The sequence below is a fragment of the Pristis pectinata genome, chromosome 4 (assembly GCF_009764475.1).
Source record: "Pristis pectinata isolate sPriPec2 chromosome 4, sPriPec2.1.pri, whole genome shotgun sequence".
In the NCBI taxonomy this organism is placed as follows: Eukaryota; Metazoa; Chordata; class Chondrichthyes; order Rhinopristiformes; family Pristidae; genus Pristis; species Pristis pectinata.
The window spans coordinates 103,703,250-103,718,360 of NC_067408.1; the positions used below are offsets into that span (position 1 = coordinate 103,703,250).

Genomic DNA, 15,111 nt, shown 5'->3' on the forward strand with positions numbered 1-15,111 from the left:
CAGAGAAATTAAACAAATATTTTGATTATCTTCACAAAAGAATACACCAAAAACTTTCTGGAAATAGTGGAGAACTAGAGGTGGAAAGTGAACGAGGAGCTCAAAGTAATTAGCATTAGTAACAAAATTAGTACTGGAGAAAATAATTGGGCTGAAAAGCAATAATTCTCAGGGATCCGATGCCCTGTGTTGAAGAGTTTTGGAGGAAGTGGCAATGGTGAGAGTGGTTGTCATCTTCCAAAACTCTTTGGACTTGTAGAACGATTCCCATAAATTGGAAGGTAACAAATGTTACCCAATTACTTAAGAAAGGATGAAACTATAGTCCAGTCAACCTGACAAAAGCAGTATGAAATATATTGGAATCTACAATTAAGGAAGTGATAACAGGAAACATAGGAAATAATAATGATTGGCTGAGTCAGCATGGATTTGGGAAAGGAAAACCATGTTTGACAAATCTGCTGGAATTTCCTGAGGTTTTAATTATCAAAACCAATAAGGGCAAACCTGTTGATGGACTTATTGGGACTTTAAAAAGGCCTTCTATAAGTTACCACACACGAGGTTATTAAACAGAATTAGTGTGTATAGCACTGGGGGCAATAGACCGGCATGGCTGGAAAATTGATTAACAGTCAGAAAACAGAAAGCAGGAATAAGTAGATAATTTTTGAATTGAGAGGCTTTAACTAGTGAGGTTCCACAGGAATCAGTGCTGGGGCCCTAGCTGTTTGTCTTAAAGGAGAACAGGTGCTTTATATCCAAGTTTGCTGATGATTTAAAGCTTGATGGCTGTGTAGGCTCTGAGGAGGATACGGCATGTTTCAGGGAATCCAGAAGGCTAAGTGAATGTGCAAGGGCATGGCAGATGGCACATAATGTGGAAAAGTGAGGCCATCTACTGGTAGGTTGAGCGAGCTGGGGCTTTTCTCTTTGGAGAGAAGGAGGATGAGAGGTGACTTGATAGAGGTGTACAAGATGATAAGAGGCGTACAAGATGATAAGAGGCATAGGTCGAGTGGACAGTCAGAGACTTTTTCCCAGGGTGACAATGGCTAACACAAGGGGGTATAATTTTAAGGTGATTGGAGGAAGATATAAGGGGGATGTCAGGGGTAAGTTTTTTTTACACAGAGAGTGGTGGGTGCATGAAATGCACTGCCAGCAGAGGTTATGGGGGCAGATACATTAGGGGCATTCAAGAGACTCTTGGATAGACACATGAATGATAGAGAAATGGAGGGTTATGTAGGAGGGAAGGGCTAGATAGATCTTAGAGCAGGATAAAATGTCGGCACAACATTGTGGGCCAAAGGGCCTGTACTGTGCTGTAATGTTCTATGTAGAAAAAAATAGAAATGTGAGTATTCTTAAATTAATGAGACTGAGAGGTATAGGTGTTTATAGGGATCTGGGTGCCCTTGCAAATGGATCACTGAAAATTAACATGCAAGCAATTAGAAAGGCAAACATTATGCTGGTTCTTTTTGCAAGAGGGTTTGAGACTGAGAGTGGAGAAGTCTTGCTCCAATTAAATAGTGACTAGGTTAGACTGCATCTAGAATATTGTGTATAGGTCTGACCTCTCTACCTAAAGACACATATCCTTGTAACAGAGGGAGTAGAGCAAAGGTTTATCAGATGGATCTCTAGGATGGTGGGTTTGAGGAGAGATTATGCAGAGTTGTCCTGTACTCTCATGAGTTTTCAAGAATGAGAAGTCATCTTATTAAAACATACAAAGTTCTTAACATGAAGCTGTAGGGATAGAATTTCCTGGCTGGGGTAGCTAGAACCAGGAACTACAGTCTCAAAATAACCCTGGTGCAGGGTTTCGACTCGAAACGTTGAAAATTCTGTTCCCCCTTGCATCCTTCACCCGCACCCACCCACAGATGGTACTCAATCTGCTGAGTTCCTCCAGCAGATTGTTTATTGCTCCAGATTCCAGCACCTATAGTCTCATCTCAAAATAAGGAGTCAGCCCTTCAGGACAAAAAAGAAAATAAATTTCTTTATTCAAAGGGTGGTCAGTCTTTAGAAGTCTGTACCCAAGAGAGCTGCAGAGGCTTATTCACTGAATATTTCCAGCACAGAGGTTGGTAGATTTTTAGATGTTATGTGAATTAAGGCATATGTAGTGTTGGAAAATGGCAGTGATATAAGATCATGGATGATCTTTTATTGAATGGTAGAGCAGGCATAAAGGGCCAATGGTCTACTCTTGCTTTTATTTGTTATATTCTTATGTTAAGTAAAAACCTCACTGCTGTTTGTGTGCACAAGCTGGCTGTATGTATTTCTGACATGGCTTCATTTAAGAAAGGCTTTGTCGGGTGTGACCTTAGGCCACACTTGGAGTACTGTGTCCAGTTCTGGTCGCCTCATTATAGGAAGGATGTGGAGGCGTGGGAAAGGGTGCAGCGGAGATTTACCAGGATGCTGCTTGGATTAGAGTGTATGGATTATGAGGAGAGACTAAAGGAACTAGGGCTGTTCTCATTGGAGAGAAGGAGGATGAGGGGAGATGTGATAGAGGTATACAAGGTATTGAGAGGAATAGATAGAGTGGACAGCCAGCACCTCTTTCCCAGGGCACCAATGCTCAAAACAAGAGGACATGGCTTTAAGGTAATGGGTGGGAAGTTCGAGGGAGATGTCAGAGGGAGGTTTTTCACCCAGAGAGTGGTTGGTGCATGGAATGCACTGCCTGGGCTGGTGGTGGAGGCTGATACATTGGACAAGTTCAATATGGAGGAATTTAAGATAGAGGGACATGTGGGAGGAAGGGGTTAGATAGTCTTAGCTGTGGTTTGAAGGGTGGCACAACATGGTGGGCCAAAGGGCCTGTATTGTGCTGTATTGTTCTATGGTTCTATGGTTCTAAAACACTTTGGGATTTCCTGAGGACATATTAGGCACTATTTAAATGCAAATCTTTATTTTTTATATACATGACAACCAACTTGAAACATGGTGATTTATAAACAATAAGGAAGTTTTTATTTCCATTATGGAAAAAAAAACAAAGTTTTTGCTATCAAAAGTCACCAATTTTAAAACCCTTCCTTCTCCCAGTGAGAATCATCTCCCGAATATCAACACCAAATAATCTGATCATTATTAAATTATTATCGGATTTTGCTGTCTTCAAATTGATTGCTGCACTTTTTACAATGGTGGCTACATCTCAAAAAAAAATTATTATTTGCTGTAAAGCACTTTAAGATGTCCTGAGGGTGTCAAAGACATTGTGAAAATGCCAGTCTTTCCTTTCCCTTTACTTACTTTCATTGCTGGTGTATGCAAATCACTGCCTTTGTAACCTACATAGAAACAAAATGACTACCTTTCAAAAAGTACTTCGTTGGCTGTGGATCACTCTTAAGATGTCCCAAGGGCCTGAAAGGCACTATATTATTACAAGTCCGCTCTTTTATTGCTGTTTTGAAGATATTTTGATGTGATTGTTCCCAGATTGCTGAGTGCTACAACTGCTTCCAGGACATTAAATTAACAGGGTCCATTGATGACTGTCTTCTGAAAATATTCCTCTTCTTGAGGACTCTGGCAGCGTAAGTCGCATCAGAAATGCGCCGATACATAAATCGTAGGAAACCAATTATCATAATCACCAGCAGTATAGCACCAACTGTTATGAGAATCACCACCATCATGCTAGGTTCTAGTGTAAAAACACAGAAAACTTGTTACATCACACAATATTGGTGCACAAAGGAATGCTCAGTGTTTAACTCATAGCATTAAAAAAAAGCCATACAGGCCAATATTCCAAATTGACTCTCAGGAAGAGTTAGCCTAGATTCTACATGCTATACTGCTTGAAGTTTCCTTTCCCAAATGCAAAACTATTTCTTTGTCAAAGCTACTTTGGATTCCTCTTTCCCTGTTGTTTCTGGTTTGGTATTTGATGTCTTTATTGTTCCTTTCTTTACAATCTTAACCTGGTTCTCTCTCCAAAGATGCCATCTAACCTGCTGAGTGTTTTGAGCATTTCTGTTTTTATTTTAAATTGATGCCTTCTAGCTGCTGAGCCACTAACTACTGGAAAAAGCTTTAATCCATTTACCTCAGAAAAACCTCTCAGATTTAAACAACTGTCTGTTCTCCTCAGTCCTGCTTTTCTAGTAAACAAGGGGCCACAGGTGCTATGACCAGGCAAAACACATACTGGAAAATGAAAAGGTGCCAGTCAGAACTAAGACCAGCAGGTAGAGAAGGTGGGTGGATGTAGACCCAGCCTGGGCATGGAGGTCAGGTCAGCATCAGGATTGGGTCAGGGGTCAGGTTGGGAATCAGGACAAGGGCTGAATGTAAGGGGGGTGGGGGGCTTTCAGGTTGTGGATCAGGATTGGGGCCCAAGGATCAAGGCCACGGATTGGACTAATAATCCAGACTGAAAACTGGGGGTCAGGTGATGATCAGGGCCCGAGGGTTGGGATGAGGTTCAGGGCCTGGGCTCTACATTGGAGATCAGGAATCAGGGACAAGGGGTCAAGTGAATGATCAGGATTTGGTTTGTTAGGGTTGGCATCAATCACTGTGTAAGGAAGTAGATTGGTGGCTTGGGTGTCAGGACTTTTCCAAGGATAGAAGATGAGTATGGGGCACAGTTGTCCAGTCAATGAGCAGCAATAGACAACATGAACTGTCAATACTCCCAAGGGATACATTATGGCAAATGGCATTGTTTGATATGTGAAAACCTTATCGAAAGCACATAGCTCAAACCGTGAAATGCCCAGTGAAGCCTCTGGAGTGATGCAAAACAATCTAGAAATGGTTACTCTGTTATTGTTTCACTCCGATCAAAGTTCATTTTAAATTGTGTGGCACCAAAATGAATAGTATTATGGGATCAGATTTCTAGGCCGTATATTTTTCAGTGTTTCCTTGATCAATATCCTCCATTAATTACTCAAAAATTTCTATCAAATTTGTCTTTACTAATTCTATGCTGTTCATTCTCAATTAACCTTTTTGTTTTAGATGATTATTAATTTAGTCCCATATCAACATTCCCCAGAAGCTTACCCCAATTTGTATTGACGAGCTCATGTTTCCTCAATTTATTTCTTTGTACTATTTTGGCAACTGAATAAATATAGCACTGACTCAAAGATTAATGGTAGGAAAACCATGGCTGGGTGATTGCACATTGCCCTACCCAGCCACGTTTTGCATAAGCATGCAAAATAAACTTTATGTTGTGGGGAACAGCAGCAGAAGTGGTTATATCGTTGGAGAAGTAATCCAGAGCCGAAGACTAATGTGATGAAGCCTTAAGATCAAAGCCCAGGGAAGGTTGAGAATTTAAATTTAACCTTATAACTTAAAGTGACCATATGATTATTGAATGGCAATGAAAACTCAGCTGGTTTCTGATTGCCCCATAAGAAGGATATAGAGTCATGGAGTACTACAGCACAGAAACAGGCCCTTCAGCCCATCTAGTCCACGCCAACCTGACCTTCTGCCTAGTCCCATCTACCTGCACCCGGACCATATCCCTCTAAGCCCCTCCCATCCATGTACCTATCCAAACTTCTCTTAAATCTTACAATTGAACCCGCATCTACCACTTCTGCTGGCAGCTCATTCCACACTCGCACCACCCTGAGTGAAGAAGTTTCCCCTCAGGTTCCCCTTAAATATTTCACCTTTCACCCTGAGCCCATGTCCTCTATTTCTAGCCTCACCAAACCTTAGGGGAAAAAACCTGTATGTATTCACCCTATCTATACCCCTCATAATTTTGTATACCTCTATAAGATCTCCCCTCATTCTCCTGCACTCCAGGGAATAAAGTCCTAACCTATTCAACCTTTCCCAATAGCTCAGGCCCTCAAGTCCCAGCAACATACCTGTAAATTTTCTCTGCACTCTTTCAAGCTTCTTGATATCTTTACTGTAGGTAGGTAACCAGAACTGCATGTAATACTCCAAATTCGGCCTCACCAATCTCTTGTGCAACTTCAACATAACATCCCAACTCTTGTACTCAGTGCCCTGATTTATGAAGGCCAAAGTGCCAAAAGCTCTCTTTACAATCCAATCTACCTGTGACGCCACTTTCAGCCATGGCACCATGGCTATCTACCATCCTTAACTGGTTAGCCATATATGAGACACCAGTGGATGTGACAAAGTGGATGGTGAATCTGCATAAAGCTAAGTTATACCAATGGGTAGCCCATCACTACCTTTCAATGAAAGCTGGCATTGCCACCTACATCTCATCCAACAAATGAATAAGCATAAGGAAAAACAGGAGATTAACTCATTCTCCTGAATAATGAATTGTGATTACAATTAGAAGCTTGACTAAAGTTGGTTCTGGAGTGCAGATGATGTAGGTTGAACATTTTCCAATCTGTCCTGTAGGTTAGCTTCACTCCAGAGGTGCAGCATTGCAAGGAGAAAAATTGAGAGAAGTATTGGAGAAATGACACATCAATACTTGACATTAGTCAGTACTGAGACTGGCTCTGTTGCAGGCCCACTGCTCAAGATCACCAGTCACATGCCATCATGAAGAGACATAACATGGAGGCAAATTTGAGTAGAAAGTTCTCTCTTAATTAACAGAGTGGAAGACTTTTGTGAGGTCAAAAAAGCCATACATGTGCTTCCCAAATTTCTGAACCCAAGATCTTATTGTTTTACAAGTGGTTTATGGCCTTTTTGACCTCTCGTCCATCAGGGATAGCAGTGAGGCTGGACTGCTGTGAGCTGAAATGAAGGGCGCAAATGTCAAGGATTGAATCACAGCTGAGGAGTTCTTCAAAATGTTCCTTCTAGCAAACACTGACTGTCTCTCTCTCCTTGGTACATTCACCTTCATTCTTGGCTCTACTTGGGGCAAATGGGAAATAGAACATAGAACACTACAGCACAGTACAGGCCCTTCGGCCCACAATGTTGCGCCGACATTTTATCCTGCTCTAAGATCTATCTAACCCTTCCCTCCCACATAGCCCCCTATTTTTCTATCATTCATGTGTCTATCTAAGAGTCTCTCAAATGTCCCTAATGTATCTGTCCCCACAACCTCTGCCGGCAGTGCGTTCCATGCACCCACCATTCTGTGTAAAAAAACTTACCCCTGACATCCCCTTTATACCTTCCTCCAATCACCTTAAAATTATGTCCCCTTGTGTTAGCCATTGTCACACTGGGAAAAAGTCTCTGACTGTCCTCTCGATCTATGCCTCTTTTCATCTTGTACACCTCCATCAAATCACCTCTCATCCTCCTTCTCTCCAAAGAGAAAAGCCCTAGCTTGCTCGACCTATCCTCATAAGACATGCTCTCCAATCCAGGCAACATCCTGGTACCTTATTGTTCAATGTACCTTGCCTCCACTCCAGAACAGTCAACCTCTGGTACATGACCACCCAAAATGGAAAAGGAGCATATGGAATATCATTGAAAACCTTGAACCTACAGTATTGAGAATCCACAGCTGCAGCAGAAAAAGCGCACCACATCTCAAACCACCAACTTACCCACCTATTAACCAGGCCCTCTCACCCCCGCATCCCCAATCTATGGTCTGTAGGATACAGACCTAATGCAGGAAAGGCAGATTAGTGTAGATAGGCAAAAAGGTCAGCATGGACATGACAGGTTGAAAGGCCAGTTTCTGTCCTGTACGACCCTAAGACTTTAAGTCTGCAGGTCCCATCAGCCACTATAGAACTGAAGTGGAAGCAAGTCATCCACTATCCTAAAGAAGAAGAAAAGGGAATCTGAAGTAACATGAAGATAAATATAAGATTGTATTTTCCTCCTTTTGTTCCTCCTTTCCTATCCTGTCCCATTTAGGTACAGTTTTTTGATGGTAGCAAGTGTTAATATATGAAACAAATAGTGTACTAATCATTCCCAAAACTAACCCTGTTTTGGTTTGCTCCTGAGATCCAGGCGAGTACATTGTCCAGGAGTGATAGGTATCCGGAATTATGCATAATGCTTCTCCTCTTGAGGGAGTAACCATGGACCGTGCATCACTCACCAACTGCATTTGTGGTTTTAGGTAGCTCATCCACGACAAATAATTATAAATGAGATTCACCATCACATAAAGAGGAAGGAATGTAAGTAACAAGAAAATATCATTGATATGTACCATCTTTCTTACTCTCATCTTCAGCCATCCTTTCCATAACTATGATTGGCCCAATCTCAAAGTAGTTCTCCTGGAGAGAGTTTGAATTTGGAACAAAGATTTTTTCCAGCTTCTGGAAGAAAACAAAAATCATGAGGCAACTCAAAACAGAAGGCTACCGTTCCAGATTGATAACATATGTACGTTAAATTGAAAGGTAATGAACAGGTTCAGGATGGACAGAATTAAGAAATAATTATTCATGCCATCATGCTTCTGGGAGTATTCTACACGTCACAAATGAGTGGGGAGGATATAAAAGAGCAAATACACAGTGAAGATACAAAAAGATGCAGAAAGTAGAAGTAATAATAGAGGACCTTTTTCCCCAGGGCAGGGGAATCTAGAATTAGAGGGCCTAGGGTTAAGGTAAAGGGGGAAAAATTTAGAGGAGATCTAAATTTTTCCCCCTTTACCTTAACCCTATGGGTAAGCTTTTCACACAGAGGGTGGTGGTTATCTGATATAAACTGCCAAAAGAGGTGGTGGAAGCTGATACAATTACAATATTTTAAAGGAATTTGGATAGGTGCTTGGACAGGATAGTAAAGAGGGATACAAGTCTGATGCAAGCAAATAGTCATACAGTCATAGAGTTGTAAAGCACAGAATTGGCCCTTTAGCCCACCTCGTCAATGCCTGCTGTGATCTATGCTAATCCCATTTGACCACATTAGGCCCATATCCCTCTAATCCTTTCCTATTCAATTACCTGTCCAAATGCCTTTTAAACATTGTAATTGTAGCTGCAAATTGTATATGGGATTGGCATAGAGAAGCATGACAGTTGGTATGGAGAAGGTGGGATAAAAAGGCCTGTTGCTGTGCTGTACGATTCTAAGAAAAGATTTACTAGGATGCTTCCAGGAATTAGGGATTTACACAGGTAGACTGGAGAAGCTACTGTTGTTCTGTTTGGACTGATGAGGTGATTATGATGGTGCTCAAAATCACAAAGGATGAAAACAAATTAGATAAAGAGAAATAATTCTCACTGGGGGAAGAATTGAGAACCGGACGCCATAGATTTGAAGCAATTTGCAAACAAACTAAGGGTAACGTGAGGCAAACATTTTCTTGCAGCACAGTCTGGAATTCATGGCGTAAAGACTGATGGAAGTAGGTTCAATTGTCCTTATCCAAAAGGAATTGGGTAGTTAGTTCAGGAAGGAAAACAACAGTGGAACTACAGGCTAAGAGTTGGAGAATGGAACTGTTTGAATTACTCTGCAAGGAACCAGAACAGATCCGATAGGCTGAATGGTGCCTTTGCCTGCTATAAATATTCTACTATTCAATGATTCAGTTGATTTCAAAGAATTTGAACTGAAAATGCTGGAATTATTCAGTAAATAGAATAACCAATTTATTGTTTTAGGTTTTGCTAAAGAGATGCTACCTGACGCCAACATTTCAGATTTCCAGCATCTGCAGTATTTTTCTTATATAAGTTTTGAAGTATTTTGAAAGATAAGAGCTCCCTCTTGGAGTCACTCCAGTTTCTGCTCTACCTGGTTCCTTTGGTTCAGATGTGAGATGGACCTGATCATATAAAGGTTGTCGGTATTTTATTTTCTAGGGCAATACAGCAGTACAGCTAGTAGAGCCGGTGCCTCACAGTGCCAGAGACCAGGGTCAATCCCAACTTACTGCATTGTCTGTGTGGAGGTTGTACATTCTTCCTGTGATTGCTTTTCTTCCTCACACTTCCCCAAGATGTGCAAGTTAGTCAGTTAATTGGCCACTGTAAATTGTCTCTATTGTGTGGGTGAGTGGGAGATTCTGGCGGGAGGTTATTGAGAACGTAGAGAGAACATGAAATAGGATTAGTGTATGGGTGAATGGGTGCTCCGTGCAGACTTGGTGGGTTTAAGGCCTTTTACTGTACTGCATCTCTCTGTGGCGCTATGACCTTCTAACTTGTTGCTCAGAACCATCAGTCAAGAAGCAAGAAAGTGTGATTCTAAGCATGTGATTCCCTTTTGCTTTATTACAATGCAAAAACGTTGATGGTCCTTAATTTAGCAACGTGTGCAAATTGAAACAACTTAACAACATAAGACACAGGAACAGAAACAGGCCATTCAACAACATCTACAACCTCAAACAACATTTCCCTGCCCCTCCCCATACCTCTTGGCCCCTTTAATATCCAAAAGTCAGGTTGAAGACCATTCATTAACTGTTTCTCTTTCCACAGATGCTGCCTAACCTGCTGCGTGTTTCCAACAGTTCTTTAACAACCTTCCCTTAACAAATCTGACTAACCTTGATTAATCCGTACCTTTCTAAATGAAGGTTTATACTGTTCCTCAGTATTGATTCAATAATTCACCCGCCATCAGAGTTAAGCTAACTGGCCTGTAATTATAAAGTTTGTCCCTTCCTCCCTTTTTAGACAAGAATACAACTTTAGCTGTTTTCCAATCATCTGGGACCAGCCTTGCAGTTGAGGAAGACAGAAAAAAGATGGTCAGAGCCTTTGCAATTTCCTCTTGCTGCTTAACAGAGCCAGGAATATATTTCACAGTTATCTGGTGTTTTCTCCAAAGACCTTGAAGCCCCTGTCATTTTCATAAATTACCATTGACTCAGGGTCAAACAGCTCCCAGATTCTAGATGAAAATCAGGGGTCTCTGATCTGAAACATTAACTCTATTTCTCTTTCCACAGATACTGCCTGGCCTGCTGATGTTTCCACTGTTTTTCGTTTCTGTCCCAATTCCCAGCTGCCCAAGTGCTTCTGAATACTACAGCACATGAAGAAAGAAATTCAATCTCACCTTCAGTTACAATTGGTGAGGAAGTGCTAAGCATGATGTAATTTTCCCTTAAGATCTTGGCATTACAAAAGTAAAATTGACCGGGAAACTTGCAGACAATGGATGAGTGAAATATTAAACTCGAGTCTGATGCTTCCATATTGCATTTACACAAACCAAAGTCTAGTCCACCATGTGAGCTCACACGTTTTTTTTTCCATATTTCCTTATAACATAGTTGGAGAACATTCAGCCCATTGAGTCCATGCTGGCTGTCAGAGCAATAGCAACCCCATTTCCCCAATAATTTTCCTGTAACCTACTGTTTCACATGCGCTCATTAGCATTCTCCTGATTTTCCAACCACCCACCTACACGAGGAGCAATTTAGCACGTCTTGGGAATGTGGGAGTAAACCAAAGCCACCAGGGAAAACCCTTGCATTTAAAAAGGAGAATGTGCAAACTCCACACAGACAGCACTGGAGGTCGTAATGGAACCTGAGTTGCTGGAGCTGTGAGATAGCTGACTACCTGCGCTGCACTCTGTGCCAGACGTCAGCAACGTTGAACTAAGCCATAAGAAATAGAAGCAGGGAGTAGGTCTCCAGGCTACTCGTGCCTTCTCCAGTATTCAACAAGATAATAAGAGAAATAAAGGGAGAGTGGATGAAATTAGCACTGGTTTTAATGTCTGGCACAATTAATTTTCATCTATAATGAAGTAAAGGTATAAATTAATTAGGCTGCATGTTAATTACAAATAACTTCATAAGTAATATTATTCCTGGTTAGTTTGTAGCAAAATAGGGAAGACTTGATGTGTGAGCAAATTTAGAGTTTGCCAGAAGTACTGAGCAAAAGTTATAGCACAGTGTGGGAGGTCAGTTTGCCCATTATGAAATCATCATGAGCGTGTTCCCAATTCTACAGTAAACACACAAACGAGAGCAGCACTACTCCTTGAGCACTATTGACTAATTGTGTGTTTTACTCACATTTCTGGTGCAGCCACAATGTTTTTCAGAACATATCTGCAACTCGCATATAAAGAGAGTGAAATTCTTTGGTATCGATGAATTGACAGAAAGCAACACAAACGAGGAATTTCCATTGTGAAAACTAGATAATCCATTGACGGTAGGACACCTAGTGGAGGGATTAAAATAGCCACAATATTCAGAATCAAGATTTATTACCACTGACATACGACGTGAAATTTGTTGTTTTCCAGCAGCCATACAGTGCAAAGGTAAAAATCTATTCATTACAAAAAATAAATAAACAGTGCAAAAAAAAGGAATAGTGAGGTGGCGTTCATGGATCATTCAGAAATATGATGGCAGAGAGGAAGAAGCTGTTCCTGAATCGTTGAGGGTAAAAGTACAAGGGATTCTTTATTTTGCAATATTTCTCCTCAATTAAGAAGGCAAATGGTACTTTGGCCTTTATTGCAAGAGGATTTGAGTACTAGAGACGCCTCACTCCAAGTATACAGAGCCCTGGCAAAACCACATCTGCAATATTGTGTATGGGTATGGTGTCCCTAACTAAAGAAGGATATACTTTCAATAGAAAAGTGCATCAAATGTTCATCAGATTGATTCCTAGAAAAGTAGGTTTGACCCTTGAGGAGATAGTAATCAGTCTAGCCTATACTATCTAGAATAAAAGGTGATGACCTTAACACAAAGAAAGTTATTATGGGGCTTTGACAGGGTAAATGCAAGAATATTTCTCCTGGCTGAGCTGTCTAAAATTAGGGTTCACAGTCTCAAAATAAGGGAACGGCCATTCAGGACAAAAATGAAAAAAAAATTTCACTAAAAGAATAAATCCTTGTAATTTTCCACCCAAGAGGTTCAGTTGCTAAGTATACTCAAGGCTGAGGTTGACAGCTTTGTAGATATTAAGGAAATCAAGCAATAAGAGGATATTGCAGGAAAATGGCACTGTGATAAAAGATCAGTCATGATCTTATTGAATGATGGACCATGCACAAAGGTCTGAGTAGCCTACTCCTGCTTATCTTTAAATGTCCTTATGATCTCTTCTGAAGGACTTAATGTCAAGATCCTGTGAGCAGGTGCCCTTGTGAACCTTGACTCACAGGCATCACGGTCAAGCCTAGCCATATCTTAAAGGTAGCAACCTTAGTTAAGTAGTGAGAATCTTGCCTTTGAGTCAGAAGGCCTGATTTCAAGTCCCACCCTGGAGTGCTGAATTGACAGAGGAGCTATTCTTCAGATTAAGTTTTGAACTAAATTCTTGTCTTCCTGTAAATATTCCTTGTCCAGGTATTCTTGTGGCACTGGTTATAAGTAAGGAAATCTTTTTTACTTAAATCTTTTTTACCAGTAAATGTTAATGAAGGATGCAATGAAGATACTTTCATTGAATCTCAAGGGGAGAACTACCTGCCAAACTAATTAAACTAGTAATTAAATGCCTAACTAATCTCTTCTGCCTACCCAATGCCCAGATCCCTCCATTCTCTGCATATCCATGTGCCTATCTAAGAGATTCTTAAATGCCTCTATTATGTCTGCCTCCACTACCGCCCTTGACAGCACATTCCAGGCACCCACCACACTACATGCAAAAAAAACTTGCCCCGCAAATCTCCTTTGAATTTACCCCCTCTCACATTAATACATGCCCTCTAGTATTAGACATTTCAACCCTGGGAAAAAGATACCAGCTGTCTACTCTATCCATGCCTCACATAATCTTACAAACTTCCATCAGTTCTCTCCTCAGCCTCCAACACTCCAGAGAAAACAACCCAAGTTTGTCCAGCCTCTCCTTACAGCACATGCCCCCTAATCCAGGCAGCATCCTGGTAAACCTCTTCTGCAGCCTCTCCAAAGTCTCCACCTCCTTCTTATAATGAGGCGACCAGAACTGAATGCAATACTTCAGTAGCGGCCTAACCAGAGTTTGATAAAGCTGCAACCTAACTTCCAGACCCTTGAACTCAAGTGCCTTGACTAATAAAGGCAAGCACGCCATAGGCCTTCTTTACCACCCTATCAGCCTGTGCAGCCACTTTCAGGGAGCTATGGACTTGGACCCCAAGATCCCTCTGTACATCAACCATGTGAATGAACAATATATATGAGCATCTTTCCTTACCCATCCTCAATGAGTTTGGTCCTTCCAGAATCTTGTGATACTGACACAACCTCACAGCTCTTCAGAAAAAGTTTAGGGTTACTGGCCAGCCTGGTCTGGATGCTCACATTCACATTTAGACTTCCATTTGCGTAAACTGCCAAGGACTTTCGATGATGCATCAGGATTCCTCTCAAACTTTCAAACTTTTCAAATGCATGGAATTGTTCTTTATGCAATTGTGTATAGCCAACCAGGAAAGACCCTTTGAATCCATCCACTCTATCAATTAATTTGAATCTGCAAGATATTAAATATGCATCAATGTGTGGCAGAAAAAAACTCCAGGCTTCAGTCACCATGTTGTCTTGCTAATACAACAAAAACAGTACGTGTTTCTATAAATTAAAAGCAAAATCTGCAGATGCTGAAAAGTCTGAAATAAAAACTGAAAATTTGGGAAATGTTCAGTAGGTCAGGCATCATCTGTGGAATCTGAATTAACGTTTCAGGTTAACAATATCTTTTCAGAAGCTTCACAGTATCTCTAATGAAGTAAATTGTTCCACAGTTCTTCAGTCACTCACACGCGCGCGTACACACACACACACACACACACACACACACACACACACACACACACACACAATATTAAGGATACATGAACATGTGCCTTTCCAAAAGCCAGCAGATTTAGATTCCTGCATTTGGTTCTGTTGCCACCTTTTTCCAACGAGCTGTGACAGTTTACCTTACTTATAATTAATTTTTATATCAGGAGCTGTACTTACATCATCTGCTCTTTGGGAGAAACTGAGAACTGGCAGACTGTGATGTTAGGTCCCTCCAAAACCAAGTGCAAAACTTCTTTGTTTTTCCAATCCAGCCACAGATCTATGACATCAGTGATGTTCTGTAACATGGTGAGGTGAGGAAGTAAAAGGTGTTTTAGTATTATTCCTATTAACTGATTAATAGATCCATTTGCTACAGAGGTTTTCTCAGATTTGATGCAGGGTCTTGACCCAAAATGTCAACAATT

The 15,111-nt window shown here is 41.0% G+C and overlaps 1 protein-coding gene across 1 annotated transcript in view; it reads right to left on the minus strand.

The window, feature by feature from the left end:
- LOC127569686 (uromodulin-like 1) overlaps positions 1 to 14,875 on the minus strand; it is a 99,475-nt gene extending 84,600 nt beyond the window's left edge. Inside the window, exons 1-4 of the mRNA XM_052014486.1 lie at positions 14,861 to 14,875; positions 14,091 to 14,369; positions 11,954 to 12,104; positions 8,168 to 8,267 (exon numbers count right to left, since the gene is read on the minus strand). Of these exons, the coding sequence (XP_051870446.1) occupies positions 8,168 to 8,267; positions 11,954 to 12,104; positions 14,091 to 14,369; positions 14,861 to 14,865 (535 nt within the window). The 5' untranslated portion in view covers positions 14,866 to 14,875. The remainder of the gene's footprint in view (positions 1 to 8,167; positions 8,268 to 11,953; positions 12,105 to 14,090; positions 14,370 to 14,860) is intronic.
- Positions 14,876 to 15,111: the final 236 nt, after the last annotated feature.